This window comes from Dreissena polymorpha, chromosome 10 (assembly GCF_020536995.1).
Source record: "Dreissena polymorpha isolate Duluth1 chromosome 10, UMN_Dpol_1.0, whole genome shotgun sequence".
Lineage (NCBI taxonomy): Eukaryota > Metazoa > Mollusca > Bivalvia > Myida > Dreissenidae > Dreissena > Dreissena polymorpha.
Window position 1 is genome coordinate 26,220,226 of NC_068364.1, and position 17,630 is coordinate 26,237,855.

Here is a 17,630-nt window from a genome sequence, read left to right on the forward strand (position 1 = left end):
TATTAAAAAGATTGGTTAAGTATCGAAGGTGCTATGAGAAACTGTAACAAAATAGTGACGAAAAAATTTATTATTAGCCTCAGTGACCTTGACCTTGACCCCAGTGACCTCAATCCTCATCAAAAGATAGAGGTCCATGCAAGGTACCTACATGCCATATATGAAAGAGATCGGTTAAGTATTGAAGGTGCTTTGAGAAACTGTAATAAAAGTGTGACAGAATAATCTAATATTTAGCCTCAGTGACCTTGACCTTGACCCCAGTGACCGCAAACCTCATCAAAAGGTATAGGTCCATGCAAGGTACCTACATGCCAAATATGTAAGAGATCGGTTAAGTATTGAAGGTGCTATGAGAAACTGTAACAAAAGTGTGACGGAAGTAGGGAAGTAAGGAAGTAAGGAAGGAAGGAAGGACAAACTGGCAACTATATGCTCCGCCGAAATTTTATTTCGGGGAGCATAACAATTCAAACAAGAGGTAGTTTTGTTACCAGGCAGATGTCGTAGTGGAATTATACTAATTAGTTTAAATAATTTCAATATCATATTACCTTTGACTTCGCCTCGCACTGGGCACTCCTTCATTCTCTGCATGACCCACTTAATCGGGTCCTGCAAATACAATTTGATCGAGGCCAATTATAGTGGGTTTACTGTGTCATGATATGGTACGAACGTAAATGCAACTTGTACGTAGTGTAACCTAGAGCTTCCTACAGCATTGACGACTTACCACAAGTTACTGTTTTATTAACTTTAACTGACCTTTGAATAGTTGTACTAAAATATGTCACCTATTTTTCTTTTCTGTTTGATATTTCAATAGTTAAGATGTAGAGTAACTAGATCGGTGCCGAAAAAAACGAAGTTTATTTTGCGAGTCTTATAAAATCTTAACCATTAGCCTTGGCTCGTGGTGCAAATTTTCGGGCCGAACGAAAAAACTTCGCTTTATTCGGCACCGACCTAGGTTTCGATTTATTTTTTCGTCAATTATTTCTTTAAAAATAGAATATAAAAATAGAACTACACGGAAAATCCCAAAGTTATTTTAAGCAAACATTCTTTTATTATTGTATTCGTGCCGAGCCTGAAATATTACAAAAAGATCCGGCACTTACCTGTTTTTTTCTGTTCATGATACCTTAACGACCCCGATTTAAAAAAATAAAAATAAAAAAACACTTAAAAATGAAGCTTTAGCGGGACAGAATATGACCTTTGTCGTTTGACGTGTTAATAATGACGTCATGAGCAAACGCACTTAATAATTGTTACAAATTGTGTTTTTTGCTGTTTGTGATGCATTTTGTGTTTTAAATATATTACATCTTTGTATCAAATTGTTTGCTTTAATGAATTTGAATCGATTTTACTACAAATGATTACTTTATAGTTGATACCGTGTAATATAACAATCCACCACAAATTAATGAGTCCGCCGCGCATGACAGCTATATTTCAGCATTGCCGAAATAAAGGAAAATATATACCACCGTGGTTTATTTCGACAATGCACGTCTGATGATGGGATAAAAAAGACTAACGCATCATGATTAATAAAAACTTTGTATTTTCATTCATATCTTAAACGAAAAAAGTAGCCACTTACTTCTGCCGATCTATATTGATTATTCTAACACGGCACGTGCCAAATTTCATATAAACAAAGAAGAAAATCGTGCATGGGTTATTCTGCAACAAATTATGGGCGGTGCTTATACACTAAAAGCACGCGCTGTAGCTAAAACAAACATGCCGATACATTTTCCACCAGCAGAAATGCAATGGTTTTTTCCATCCAGTTGGGCTGTTATTGAGGGCGGAGATCTGATCGACAGAACAGCCGAGAGCTATTTTTATGGGCGGAGCTTCACATAAAATAGTATGCAAGAAAAATAAGATACATTCTATAAATCTTTAGTTAAAATCGTGTTAGAATCGAAATAATTCGTGTATAGTTTGTTGTTGAATAACCCACGGCCCGAAGTTTAGATTCGCACACGTGATTTAACCCCTACGCATCTAAACTTCCGGCCGTGGGTTATTCGACAAACAACTATATGGTACACGAATTATTTCTTAATTAACCTAGAAAGAAGAAATATACCACAGCCTATTGACCGCTATCATAGCCTTAACAATAATTCCGACCACTAGCATCATATTGAAACATAAAACGCTAATAGCAAAAACGGTTTATTGTATCAAATAGCTGCATATGATGTGTAACGGTTGATAGCCTAATGTACTATGTAAATTTGTGTTACCAACTTTAGCACTTTGTTCAAACAAATGGGAAATATTTTGTTATGTTTGATGCTCTTTATTTGTTGCTTTGCCCTCATCCACACACAAACTGCACAAAACGTCACGCAAAGAAATATAAAGGTTACTTTTACAAACCACACCCAATATAATATTACTTTTTTTACATTTCGATGAAATATATCACTATCAGCAACACATGTAGACAGGCTTATTGACCGCGACATACCCATCTGACAGTGAGTGTCGGAAAAATGTAATGGCCTCTTGTCAATAACCTTTTTAAACAAATGCATGTAGAGCATGATTACAGGTAATATTTTAATAGAATGAAGTCATATGTATACGCGACGTCAATTAATGTCTTCCTGCTGCTTTTGTACAAATTTCATTTTTTGCATCTAGATTCGGGTACCAACTTATCGTTTTTTTACCCAATATAAATTATACAAGTACACTTGTATAGGCTGATTGTATTTTATTAAGCGCAAAATATTCAAGAAGAATAGGATAGATGCATGTTTAAAGTAGGGTTCTTCGTGATTCGCCAGCGCTGCTGAATTACCTATTTTTAATTTGAAAGAATAAAACAGACAGAAAATTTTATGTATCATATAACGTTATAACTTAATACGTAGAATCTAACGGCAAACACGTTTAATCTAAAATACACGAAATACTTATAGTAGTATCACATGTGTATAATGCTATGCTGGATAATTATTAATATCGAAGTTAGAGGTCGATTTCGAGCGAAAACGTGTTTAGTGGTTGTGGTGCACTTTAAAGCGAGTAAATATAGCATTAGTAATTAAACAGTAAGTTGGTGTATGATGAGAAGCTCCGAAAATTCAAAAAAAAATTACTATGAGAAAAAATAATATGTACTCTATGAAATTCGTCCCTTGTTATCGGAAGAACGTAATGGCTGAACAATGCAAACAGACCATCACTATTTGAAATGCACTGGCAGTATTATGATGTGTTAACATGTGTACGGCGGAAACCAATCTGTGTTTAGCATTAACGAGTTAAATTTACATATAGATATATTTTTACCTGTGACTTCAAACGTTTCAGCAATCCATCATTATCATCCTGAAATAGCAAAATACAAAATAAAACGTGCATAACCTTTTAAATATTCAAAATTGTTTCACTGGCATTTATATAAGTTTTGCCTTCTTTAGCCTTAGTTTTGCTGTATAAGGATGATATTTTTAGCAATTGCGAATATAAGAGTTGGTATTTGAAATAAGCAGCCGACAACGTTCACAATGTCATGAAAGTAGAGATTCGCCGTTTACGTGACTTGCCCATAGACGTGGATACAAGTTTTTACATAGGTCTAATGGAGTTTCACACCCGGTATGTTAAGAATGGAATTTCGATATTATGTTTCCTTGTTCGTTTTCGATTTCCTAGATTCTAACAAGAGAATTAAGTGTCAGACGCCAGAAAAAAACACGTGTTCACTTAGCACTGGCAATTTTTTTAATAATATAAAATATATATTGGTCTGCCATTAATTTGTATTTCTTATTTAGTGGTGAATGAATAGGATTTATAAACAATACATGTTGATATAAATTGGCTCACACCTTTGTTACAAAATAATTAAGTATCACGAAAGCGCGAATATAAAATAATTTAAAAAAAAACACTAAATGCCCACAACTATCAGCCATTTGACCAGAATTGACTTTAAGTTCAACTTACACATAATTCTTCGTATTGTGAAGCTTCTATCCAAGTTGAATTCATATTGACATCAGGTTGCAATAACGCTCTAACACATTCTGCATGATTGTTACTCAAACAATAACGCATGATAAATGCGATATCATCACTCTGTAACACACAAAATACACACTAGTGATTCAGATTTACCAACCAATACGCACAAATGCATTTTCCTAAGTTTCCAGTCACTCAACTCAAGCAAAAGTAGACCTTTGGTTACACACATCCAATTTTTTATTTTGTCAATTTCGGATGAACACTTTATCAATGTTTTGAGCAATTATACTTTTACTGTAAATTATCAATGAAGGTATGTGATGTCTGTCAAATAGCTGACTTTATTTTTTATTTAGCAGAATGGGTCCTTTAGTACAGTATAATTTAACTGTGTCAAGGATGAGAATCACGATGGTTAACCGGATTCGTATTCAATATCCAGGTGTTAAGTTTGTGTTTTGTATTGTTTTCAGAAACAAGTGCAACTGGGCATAAAAACACACCTCGCATGAATTATAAAGACGCATATTCTGATTCCACAAGATCTTCAACTTGTGTAGGCTTTTTTTATATTAAGCCGTTTTTAACCGTTTTTTAGTCAACTTTGTATGAAAGTAATATCTCTTCACGGAATATATTGATTAATAAGTTTATTTGAGGGATGCAATAGGTTTACCGGTTAATCGATTAACCTACCGAAATGACCATTTAACCGGTTATATTTTCGGAAAAGGTTAACTTGGAAAAACGTATATGTTTATGTTTTTTTTCATTGAATAAATCGTGCGATTTTACTTTTGCGCTTGACATACTGCCAACTTGCGCTGTCTATTATTTAGAATAACACATCGCCGGTAATAAATAATGTGTAGACAATCAAAGTAATAAAGCAATAAATCAATACCTTTATGATAACAAATAGTGGGTACGTTTTGATAGCTGACACTATTGTTATGTTTGACTCGCGAAAAGTTAACAAGCGAACATCGGGGAGTGAGAGCAATTAGCGAAGACGTTATTGACACGTTTTCGACGGTTTTTTCACCCGACTCCAGAATTATCATTTATAGCATTTTATATTACCTCTTTACATGATATTTGTATATAATAGCATTACAAAAACACGCACGTCAATTATCAACTGTTACTTCCGTTCACATGATGCAGTGTTTATATCGTGGAATGTGCTAGCGAAAAATAATTATTTATTTCTATTTTGAGATGAACACCCACCATAATTATGAATATTTATGGACTTAAGTGGTAATTGTATTGAATATCTGAGTGAAGTTGACAAAAAGGAAAAACACATAAAAATTGACGATTTTTCCATGCCCGTGTGAAAACCGGTTAAGCGCCATAAAGGACCGGGCAAACAAACGACAAAGCGTATCATTATATCTGTGCCTATCTATGCATGATTTTATTAACAGCTCATTATATGATATATTGAATTACATGTTTGATGAAATGCGCTTCATCCGGAACGAACAAGTGAATTGCAGTTTAATTGAAGTACATATGCAAAAAACAATCGCCAACATCAATTGATAGCTTACTGAAGATGCATTTCACCTTCTCACAAAAGTCATACATCTCTTAATGTTTGAACAACATTTACACAATATTTCAAGCGGATTTGAAAGCAATACTTTTTACAACTAAATTTTTGTAAAGAAAAGGGCAATAATTGTACCATCAAAGGTCGCAGACACGTTGTATGCCTTTTCATTCATGTACATAGTCAGGTCATTTAGCTATGAACGAAAAGTAATATACACGCATTTTGGGAATTTTTGGACGCAAAGACTCGAATTCAAGGCTGAATATAAACTATGCAGTTCATTTTTAAATATTATATATCAAATAAAATGAGCTTATGAAATATGTCTAATTTAAAGTGATATTATGGGCATTTTTCACTGTCGAATTTAGCTGAAAAGAATTAACAAGACAAACGAGTTAGTTAAAATGTGGTTACTGACCAATTATCTGCAACTCATCTTTCTACTAGTTTTTTATAAAAAAAATATATTATATACGATATTTTACGTTACTCACCCAGTCCCCTAAACCGAAATGATCCGTAAAACAAAATAGTGTCTTTGTGTCGTATAAACGAATCTTTACTAAAACTAAATTAAGCTTCATATCGTGAATGCATGATCAGTTGTCAAACAAAAGAACGGTTGATACTCAAATGCATTATTTTTTCTTTCCGGGATATTGTTTTAGTATGTTGATGCTGCATTGACAAATATAAGTGGTATATGAATTGAAAACACCAAAAATGAACAACAGTTCCGATAGACACCTATAATCTGTAAGATAGATGCCCATAATGCCACTATAATAAGAATGCTTAATGCTCAAAGTAAAACGTTTGCATGATTTATTCTTGAGGAAAATTCAATCGTAGGACAAGCGATTATTACTTACAGTTTGTAGACAGCGTTCACCCAAAGTAAAAGTTCAAAACACTTAGATATTGAAAGATTACATTTTAAGTTCTTGTAATACTCAAACTGACTATTTACATAAAGAATCGTGTTATATCTCTATCTCTGTGTAAGTGACCTTTAACCTACTAAACCTAAAGCCAATAGGGGTCTAAACAAAGGAAAATTAATAGCTTAACAATGACCAGGTCTAAAGATTAAGAATAAAACCAAGTGTATCCGCGGACTAACATGGGATATGGATATTATCTCCCCCATTTGACGGGAGAAATATTTATATATTGTGTATGTCGTTACTAGCTATTGCCAACGTAATGTATTCCATTTACTATTCACTCTTTTGTTTGAATATGTTTTATCCAATAGAACTTGATTATTATCAAATGTTCTACTTTTCATGTATCATAAAGGTAACGCACACGTGCAAGTTACAAGAACTGCATCATAAAAGTTAATGCCTCACGAAAACAATTAATAAATGCTCAAATAACATCTGTTCCTATGACAGAAAAACCTTTAGTTTTAATGAACACAGTCTTGTTGAAAAATGATGTTTATTTAAGACAGGGCTTGGTTGGAATATAATAAAAATGGATTAAAATTGTGCATATACTTATGTAACATGTCGATTTGTTCCAAAGGAATGACAAGCTAACGTATGTAAAGAAACACTTAAATTAATAATTGCCAAACTTCATTATTAAACACATTTTTACATAATTGTGTGTGTATTTTGTTCGGTATTGTGTTCCTCAGAATCCGTGCATGCATGTGATTTTCTCTCGTGTGTGAATACGCTTTCTTTAACGCATTGTGTTAAACTTAACGCGAAAAAATTCATTTCTTAAACTAGTTTATACTTTTCACAATGGTGCATTATACTGGAATCCGTAAATATTAAACTTACATCCATTTGCATGCCAGTGTCATCCAGTTCATTGCGTCGTGCACAGATCAGTGGCATGAACACTTCAGGATTTTTCTTTTGATCGTAAAGAATCCATTCCAAGAGTCTCCTCCTAACTGAACAAGCTATCAATAAAGAATCACATTATTTGATAACATTCGCCATATCATTTCACTCAATAATGCGAACATTTCCAAATAAAACATAAAAAATGCATCGGGATGTTAGTTTAAAATGTGTTCGCTTTATTTAAGAGATTCAATAATATTTTAAGAAGTGCAAATGTTTATTACATGAGCAAGGTACATGAATATGTATTTGTGGAACATCGTTGTATACTGGTAATTCAATGGGTTCTATGTAAAAAATACGCGTTTAATGGCTTTTATACGCACAAGTACATTACTAAGCATACTAAAAAAACTAGTGAGCGTTAAAACGTCACTATAAGTATATAACATGCAGTTCAACTTATGACCTGTTTTGTAGGTTATATATTGTGAAACATACTCCAATTCTATACGAGGAGAGACATTGTATGTAATGGGTGTCATATGCTTGAAAACGGGTATCACTTTGTATTTGAATTCAAACTATATAGAGAAATGGAAAAGTTGAATATTGATACATATTATTGAAACAAAACCAAATATGTTTAAATTTGTTGCATAATTCAAATCCGAAAACTGTCGACCCAACAATAATCATGCATTATATGTGAATAAAGCCTGTCAACTGCTAACCTGTTTTATCTGTACTATGATTGCCCTTAAACAGTTATAACACATTCGCACATAACCATTTTATGTAGATGTAATATGATAACAAGGATTGATCTCTCGCTCTGTTTTGTTTGTATATGGAAATGCACTTTATTTGTATACAATGTACTAGTCCCTTGACCATTCGATTGTTGGATACATTACATTTGTTTGCTGTATACTCATGGACATGTGTCTATTGTATAATCAATACACTGTTTAATCTGTGTTATAATTATAGGTCACTTGCTATAAATTAGGATCAATATGCCTCCAAATAGGGTTCCTGTATGTCGTTTAACATGATATCATTCATATTGTATAGACTATGCTGATAGCGAGTACATTGTAAATATAATGGTACATTCTTAAGAACTGCAGATACACTATTACACATCTACACGTTTTATAACATAATATGAAATGGAGTCAAATTTATTTTCATCAGACATAACATTATTTAAATCAGATTAAACCGTCTATTTACGACCAACATAAGTAAAGACAAATATAATATAATTTTCGTATTTAGAGAAATCTCGACTAATGTTTAATACATATCGACGTTCGAAGAAAAAGTTTACCACGAGCTAGTACGCACCTTTCCAAACAACATCCACGATCATCTGCACAAGCATTGTGGACATGTCGCTAAAATTTATGACCGCCAATAGGTGTTCCTTCTGGTAAGTTCGGTGTAAATCAGGAGTTACAGAATGGCACCGATTTATGTTTCTGAGCATTTCCTCTTTGAATTTATGCGTTTTGTCCGAAATGGCACTGTCTTGTCTAATAACCAACAAGAACTGTGTAAATGAGATTTCATAAAGCATACATACCATATTTTGTGAACATATTAAATTGATTTCCCATAATGTTTTTATTTAAAGCAGAATTACCGTTTGCGAGTATCCGAGTCAGTAGTGATTACAACCACGGAAGGTATGTCTTTGTCCATAGAGAATGCTACAGTTGACTGTGCGGTTGTGTCATTAAAATGAAGATTGACGAGTGGATACTGTAGAACTTGCCGATCTTGGTTGAAATCCCCTGAAAGTTACACACGTGAGTGATGATCTTAATCTACAAAGGCAAATTAGTTGGAATACTTCTGAAGAGTTGCTTGTGATCTTTTGACAATATTACTTGTTCAATATACCAATTAAAATTATGTAGCGGTGCTATTTAAATACTAAAGTTTATTAGCGACGCTTTTCAGCGTTGCATAGTTTAAGGGACTACACATGTGTAGAAAAAGAAACGTCCGCTTTTAAATATTACTAAAAAGTATGGGTTTAAACATGTACATAATGATGTTTGCCATTTGCGGTACAAATTCAGTTTATGTTACTTTTGTAACCAGATAACATTGACACAGCTATTGTAAGATGTGTATATTTGTGTCATTCTACTAATAAGTGTGTAAACATAGTGTTGTATGATAGTGTAATTTCCGGGAACGAGTCATTTTATCGCAAGTTTAAGTGTTAAGTTGATTACCTGCGAACAACTTATATAATATAATATACAGATTCAGTATAACATCCTACCACTCATCCTTGATCCGATCATTTCGGACGAAATTTGTTTTGCTAGAATAGCTCGAAAGTGTCTCATATGGCATCTGAATTTTCCAAGCGTAGAGTTGTCCACTAAGACGAACAGGTTGTGCCATGTACCCAAATTATTTTCAGCTGTGTCGTTCAAATATTCACAGACGCGTCTACTATCCTATAAACATGGTACAATAATTGAAAAAATATATACTTATGTATTCCATATTCAGCATTATTGTTTAAGAACACACCCACACATACACGTAATGTTTGTTTGTATATCGTATATCAAACTAAAAAAACATATTTGAAGGCTTTGGATCACATATTATCCCCATTATTTTATTAAACCGTGCCGTATGATGATATGTTATATATGTGATAATGCATAAACACAACTGAAAATGCCGTTACAGTTGTAACCGCATTTACAAAGTTGATGGAAATTGTTTCTCATGTTTAGTTTTCCAGTTGGAAATTGAATCGCATTTTTTCACATGTCATCGGTTAAGTGAATACGTCACTGAGTTAAACTGTTATCGAATCGGATGTTTATATTTCATCGAACAAATAATTGTTTCACAAATGTAGACGAATGTGAAACATTGGTAATATCAAAACTCGTTGCGGTTTGAACTGTTCGCATGTTTATGTGTTTGTAGATCTTATATATGTCGTTTCAGACGCGTAGGAAGCTGTCTTTCCTTTCGGAAGCGAAATGTGTTGATAACTTCAGACTTTTTTGTTAACTTGTTATTATCAAAACATTTAACTAGTAGCTGAGTAACAATTGAAATGGAATCCACATAGCAATCAATAAGCTTTTTATGTCAATTTAGATAACTTTAATACGATTGATCCTCGGGAGAATTAGTTGCAAAAGTCTAGTAAGACTATCAATCGTTGACAATCACACCCCTGTTAGCGCATCGTAATATGTATCTTATTGATCGATTTAAGAGGACCAGTTTCAGTTACTTAGTTTCAATTTCAGAAAAAGCCAGATATATTGAGCATTTAAGCAGCTTAATTAAAACATTTAAAACTGTATTTCTCGTCTTTCAAATTCGAACATTTTATGGATTGTTGTCCCTAAATAATGACGCATTTATAGAGCGGACACACCTCCATCGATGCATAACTTATTAGGAGCACACCAATGGTATTTCCCCCAAAATATATGTATTTAAGAAAACAAAGCACATTCCTATTTCCAATCAGATAAACTGTGTTAAGCGATCATATACAAATTAATAAAATATATTGTTAATTCAATTGTGTTCGAATTACGCCTCGTGTGGGATACGTACTCACAGCCCTCAAACAACACAATTGAATGGACATTGTATATTACTTAAGTCCCGTATTGATAGTGTGAATGGGTAAGACGGTATTTCATGTACATTTCATAAAAACGATTTCATTTCATTTGTTGATTTTCCTCCGCCCGCTTAAAGAGGCCCATGGGAAAACTTTGTATAATTTTAATAATGCATATTTACTTGAGCGGTCGTACAGGCGAGAAAAAGTAAAGTTCAACTTGTTAATATATCAAACTAATACATTGTTTTGAAATATAATACCGTATTGACCGTTGATATACTATTTGCATGCTATAGTGTTTGCAGAGAATTTGAACAGAGTAGATATTCTAAAATCAAAATCCCATTTTGAAATTGATTTTTGAGCGACCTTGTCATATTTCACATCTGGATCTGGAACTATGTCTAGAAATAACTTAGTTGTAGATAGGCTCAAAATAGGACAAACGGACTGAGAAACTGAGAGTGACGTAAACATGACAAGAGGAAAACGTAATTACATAATTTTCCTGTTGTTGAAACACATGAACATACTTTCAAACGTTATATAACCTGTTGTCACCGTATAGACATGCAAAGACTTTGGAGTTGAATGGGAAAAAGGTGATGCGTTCCAAAGATGTGGATCTCTTTAATTTGGGTTCAAACGTATAACGTTTTTTTGTTACTTTGATTGGATTTTCCACAATGTTACACGTATTACGTAAATAATATGAACATGGTAAACAACACAATGCATATACGAAACTATTAAGGACATATTGATTTAAGAAAGTCTCTGAAGTATTTGGTAATGGGTCAATTTTTTGCGATCGTTGAATTCACGTTTTGTCCTGCCACTCCAATGCAACACATGCGTGAGGATGCGTGTCTAACTTGGACGTATCTTGTAGAAATCTTATGCGCTTGCGACATATGAAGCTCGTTTCGGCGATTTTGAAATAATAGATGTTCTTATACATATCCAGCTTCATTTCGATTCACAATCACACAATCGAGACGCATTATATAAGCATATGCAGTTGCGCGTGCACCATATGCGTGTAAACTCCTTTAATACAGTGTCGTTACTGAATAACAAGTCATATATTTATATAATATTCGCGTACGCGGTATTGTTTATGGATTGCAGCATATAAGTTAAATAAATTAATTTAAATTATTATTAATTGAAAAACCAAACACATATGTTTTTGTCGCTTATAAGTCAACGATAACTAATCTGTTCATGTCTGTATTTCGAAGTTCAGTCTTACTTTGTAAGCTTTGCGTATTGTAGCGTTCACTTTGTTGCAGTCGTTGTCGAATACAGCTTGTTGAAGCTCGTCTCTCACACAATACCCCATATCGGTATTCATGTGTTCCCTCAATAGATTAAAGCGCCCTGAAAAATAAATACTATGTAAAACAATTTTTTTTCAGTATTAAATAAAATAATATCAGTATCATATTTGTAATGACATTTGATTAAAAAATGTATTTCGTGAAGCAAAGTGTCGATGAGAAATGCACATAAATGAAATGGAAACAACGTGACATAATGACATACACATAATCCATTACATACTAAGGCATGTCTTAACACGAATTGTCAGGATGACTTTTATATTTCAACTATATTTGTTAGAGTTATTTCAAATGTCTATACACTACATGTGTGAAGCTTTATTTGTTATTTGGTATATTACTTCTGGAACGTTTGTGGTACTATTTGTATTAAAGATGTAGTTTATCTTCTGTGTCTAATATTATCATATCGTTATCGGGATGCAACTTGAAACCTTTAAGTAGGGATTAAAAATGCGAGCTTAAAAAGGTTAAGGTCACTGATGTTCTGGAAATACACACAGGTTGTCGTCGTATAAAACCATATATTAAACGGCAACCGAATTTATGTTTTTAAGATCCCGACATGTTATAAACTCAAGAACCATTTTAGTTCAACTTTAATAAATTGAATATAAGCAACAATGTTGTATTTTAAGAAGCTTAAAACAGCTAAAGTACCTCATCAGTATTCTTTTTAAACGAACAGAACATACTCGTAAAATATCAAGCGCACTGTTATTTTATTTCAAAAGTAAACACATGTTCGTACTTCAGAAGAAATCATAATAGTTTAGCAAATAAAACACATACAATTGTATAAATAAACCATCATTGAACAATTTATTCGAGATTGAAAGCTGGCAGGTGAAAGTAAAGTAGATGAGATTGTTTCCCGGTCTTTTAAGGTGGTTGCAAGTATCAAACTTGAACAATATTTTTAATTTGACATGCGTTGTTCCTTTATAATTTTTGCCACTAAAAACGAGTAACTTCAAAAGTGAGGCGAATTATTATTCCAGTCATGATTTGATCAAACTGAGTATAGGCCACGATACGAGGTCGCATATCAAATATGAAACACCGAACCCTTGCGGTTACAGATGATTATATTTTAACGTTATTAACTGCACACATCTCTATAAATCAATTTATCCCTGGGCGTGATTAACACACAATCTAAGAGAAAAAACCATGTTACACACCGAATATCAAACCCCTGATCCATGAAGATATAGAAAAGATTTTTTTTAATAATCGATGTTTACTATACAATTTGTTGCAAACAACTATCCTCTGGGCCCCTGCAGTTTTATAGAAACATATTGTAAAGTGTTTACTATATATAAGGAAACTAGTTACCCATAGGACTCATAACATACAATCAAATTCGTATGGCATTAAAATGTTTTAAAAGATACATGTGTTAAATATAGCAAGGCGAATGTCAGTGAAACTGAAAGTTGCTTGTGTTTTGTCAATATATTGGCTAATATACGGATTAGTTAATTTTCTGGGAACTCGTTGAAAGACAGAAAGGTCGGTACCATAACATTGATATTACATTAAAGTGGAATCATGTTACACTATTTTCATGTCCAGCTTATTCTTCATATGGATTTCAAATTTGAGTCATTAGTGTCAAAGATCTCCGACGGAAACAATTTATTGGTCGAATGTCAATGCGTTCTTCGAAAATTAGTGATGTGGGATAACCTGACAATAAACGCCTGCCCAACTAATCACAATACTGCATATACATTGTTACAGCATTTTAATCGTTTGTTCCCGAGACCTCGCGCGAAAAACTATTTATTTCATTATACAATGATTTATAATTAATGAAAATGCATTACCGCCCTTCAAAATCCTTGACATACAACAATTTGGCAATGTGCACATGTACAAACAAACTATAATTATACTGTATATAATTTCCCATCGATTTTTGATCAAAGGTGTCCGAGACATTTATTGCCTTATGGTTTATCACAATACACAAAACAACTTCATGTTGTGGCTCAACAGACAGTCAATATTTTTTATATGTGTTGTATTTTAACGCATCTACATACCGGTTATGTTGTCGCGACAAAGCACATTGCATAAACAGGTCGTCTATATTATGAAGCACAGTGAGCATTTAGTTTCCTTATTCAATTAATACATTTAACAGCCATATAAAACAGCAATACAAATGATAATTTTGATATAAGTCTTCAGTTTAAACCTATACATTTGAAGCTCAATTGCATAGAAAGCCTAAGTCTTATTAAAACGCCCTCAGATCTGTTTCCAAAGTAGAACCAGTATTTGGTATATTAGTGGGAGATCTAAAGAACCCGGTCGCTAGGCGAACACCATGCCCGTTGCGCCAGGGCGGCCTTAAATATTGGTATTTAGCTAAATAACGGAATAACATTCACAATCTCCATTCACTCCATTCATAGCATCATACAATATACATGTAGTTGAAATTATCAATATAAATAGTTATCATCATATTGAAAATACGTTATTTTACGCTTTATAAATATTAAATGTATTCTCTACAGTTAACAGTACGACTATGTTTTATTGTTATAAACCATGCCGGTTCAGTTGCTTTAAATTTTAAAAGCACGAGTGATTCAATAACACCTATCTTTACTCCTTACTGTGCGTTATTCGACAACAAACCATCATAGAAAATATTATTTTGATTCTAACACGATTAAGATTGCTTTGGTTCAAGCTTTTGGATGTGAACAATATTCTTCAATACTCCGCCCTTCGTAGTACAAAGTTCACTATTTAATGACGTTTTGAATTGTGCAAACATATGACGTCGTTTTCATTCAAAAATATTTTGCGAACGACGTCCCTTTATTGAGAAAAACAATCGTATATACTTAATGACGTCACGGTTATTGGTGCTACTGAAAAGATGACATGCTATACATATTTCTAAATTACGTCTTAACAAATAATATTCTTTGAAGGCGTGGTTATGCCTCTTATCCCAAAATATACAATTCATTTTTTCATTACATTTATATACATGCTACATTTATTACATTTCTTTTAGAGCGGGTTTTAGCACTTGCATTTTACTGCAATATTTTATTTATCTATTCGAAACATTGTCTTTAGAAAACAACTCGCGTGCCGTGTTAGAATTATACCAGTTCTACGCCGGCCCTTACTCGGCCGCGAAAATTGAACTATAAAAACTGTAAAATCTTCGTATCAATGTATTGCAATACATATTTTTTATATCCAACCTACATATACAATTGTTTTTTCTTTGCTATTATATACTGTTTGATTCAATTTAATTTTTAAATAAGAACATGCCGACTCCTTATTCGCTTAAAATAAGGAATAAGGAACATATTTTTGCGCGAGAACGCATAATTTTTGTATTCCTCTTGAAAAAGCACTAAGGAACATTTTACCGTCTTCAACCTTCAACCGCAAAAAAAGAACCGGATGATCATTATGGGTATCTCAGTAGAAATGTATTGAAATTACTATGTTTAATATCCAACCAACATAGACATTATTTTGCAGTCATATGTTGTACCCTTTGTACATGTTATCTATTATTTTAGTAAGAACATGGGAGTTCTTTATTCGGCTTGAAAAAAGGTTAAGTAATTTGTTTCTTTGTCCATTGTCAGCCGCGAAAAGGTAGCTAGAGTATAAGTCAATTCAAATATTAGAAATATATAAGGTTGCATTTTGTATCGCTAATTTAAAATATTTGTATTAGGTCTATTTGATGTGAAATTACTATTCGAAGTAAAAAATGCCTGTTCGGATTCAACAAAATATCCCATTCAAGCGCGAAGAAGAAACATGAACATGAAAATTATCTCAAACATAAATAAAATGTTTTCAAGTACTCTGACATAAATTTAACTATTTAGTTACATGTATTATTCGAATTTATAGATAACCTTCTAGCTTATTAGGTACACACACCAGTTGTCTATTCTAATTGAATAAGAATAAAGGTATATTGTTCCTTATTCCTTTTGCTGAATCAATTTATGAATACATAACAATTGGTTTTATTTTAATTTACTTGAGAATTGTTTTATTGGTCTTAAAAAAGTTGATATATAACATGTTAAGCTTAAATGAGGAACTAGAAACAAGGAATTAACTGCTATTCACATTTCATCAATATATGGATACATCGAAAGCATAACAAACATCACTAATTCCACTTAATATAAATCATTAATAAAAAAAGACCGTAATATGCGCATGGCATGATTGATAAGGACGATGCCTTAAACATCGGTTTAGTCATTCCCTTATATTAAGATTATGAAAAATAAGTTTCTGACTTTGTGAGGAAAAACAAATATTACCTTTAACATGCTCATATTTAAATTAATGGGGAATAACTTCATGAAAAATATGTGGAGCTGTTTTGAAAATAACACATTGTGACTCAATACTATTAATATGTTTAACAGTTTATTAAATCTTAATTCTCGTAAATTGATGGAACGCCCAGTTGCTTTTGATTTTTTTTTTCTTATTATTAGTTATCAAAGAGCATTAACTAACTGGAAAAATTATTTAAGCGGAACTACCTGACCATAAACGAGTGTACATACTGTGCTGTGTTTCAGTTCACAGTTTTATTACATCCATATGAATTGATGAGATCTTCGGCGGAAACATGTTTTTATTCCCAAAGAGCAATAAATCACGGGCATATTATGACAGCGGAAGTAAGTGACAGTAGTAGACACACCATCAATCTATAAGGATACTAAATATAAATTGTATATTGGATTCGGATAAGACGTTTCTGACATTTCACTCGGAAACCATATAGGCTAGTAGGTTAATTAAGAAAGAGTGGTGGCGCACACTCCGGGTCCACACATAATATAGCCTTCGGCGAGGAAGAGCATCATAAACTTCGAAATACACACGCATACTCATACAATGTCTGATGCAGAAAATATGGTTCGAGCGTACTAGTTTAGCGGCGACTATCGGGGAGCATCAAAGTGAAAGTGTGAAAAAAATACTGATTGTTATATTCTATTGGTCAAAGCTTTAAAATAACTTGGACTTCATGTTTTCAACAGTCTTGCTTTTTAAATCATAAGAGCATTAAATGTAAATACAGAACAAAATACTAATTTAGGCTAGTGAAAATGTTTCCTGAATAAATAGAATTTGATGCAACGGAGTGTTCGACACATAACACACTTATGTTCACATTTCGGAAAGTTCATTTAACATTAATTCTCAAAAGATTAAAACGCAAGTGTTTTTTA

General features: G+C 32.8%; 1 protein-coding gene across 1 annotated transcript in view; it reads right to left on the reverse strand.

Moving 5' to 3' along the window:
• Nucleotides 1–17,630, reverse strand: part of LOC127848997 (uncharacterized) — a 142,150-nt gene that overhangs the window by 21,035 nt on the left and 103,485 nt on the right. The window contains exons 12-19 of the mRNA XM_052381724.1: nucleotides 12,273–12,400; nucleotides 9,689–9,869; nucleotides 9,038–9,188; nucleotides 8,740–8,927; nucleotides 7,378–7,502; nucleotides 3,991–4,122; nucleotides 3,331–3,369; nucleotides 555–615 (exon numbers count right to left, since the gene is read on the reverse strand). Coding sequence (XP_052237684.1) covers nucleotides 555–615; nucleotides 3,331–3,369; nucleotides 3,991–4,122; nucleotides 7,378–7,502; nucleotides 8,740–8,927; nucleotides 9,038–9,188; nucleotides 9,689–9,869; nucleotides 12,273–12,400 — 1,005 coding nt within the window. The remainder of the gene's footprint in view (nucleotides 1–554; nucleotides 616–3,330; nucleotides 3,370–3,990; nucleotides 4,123–7,377; nucleotides 7,503–8,739; nucleotides 8,928–9,037; nucleotides 9,189–9,688; nucleotides 9,870–12,272; nucleotides 12,401–17,630) is intronic.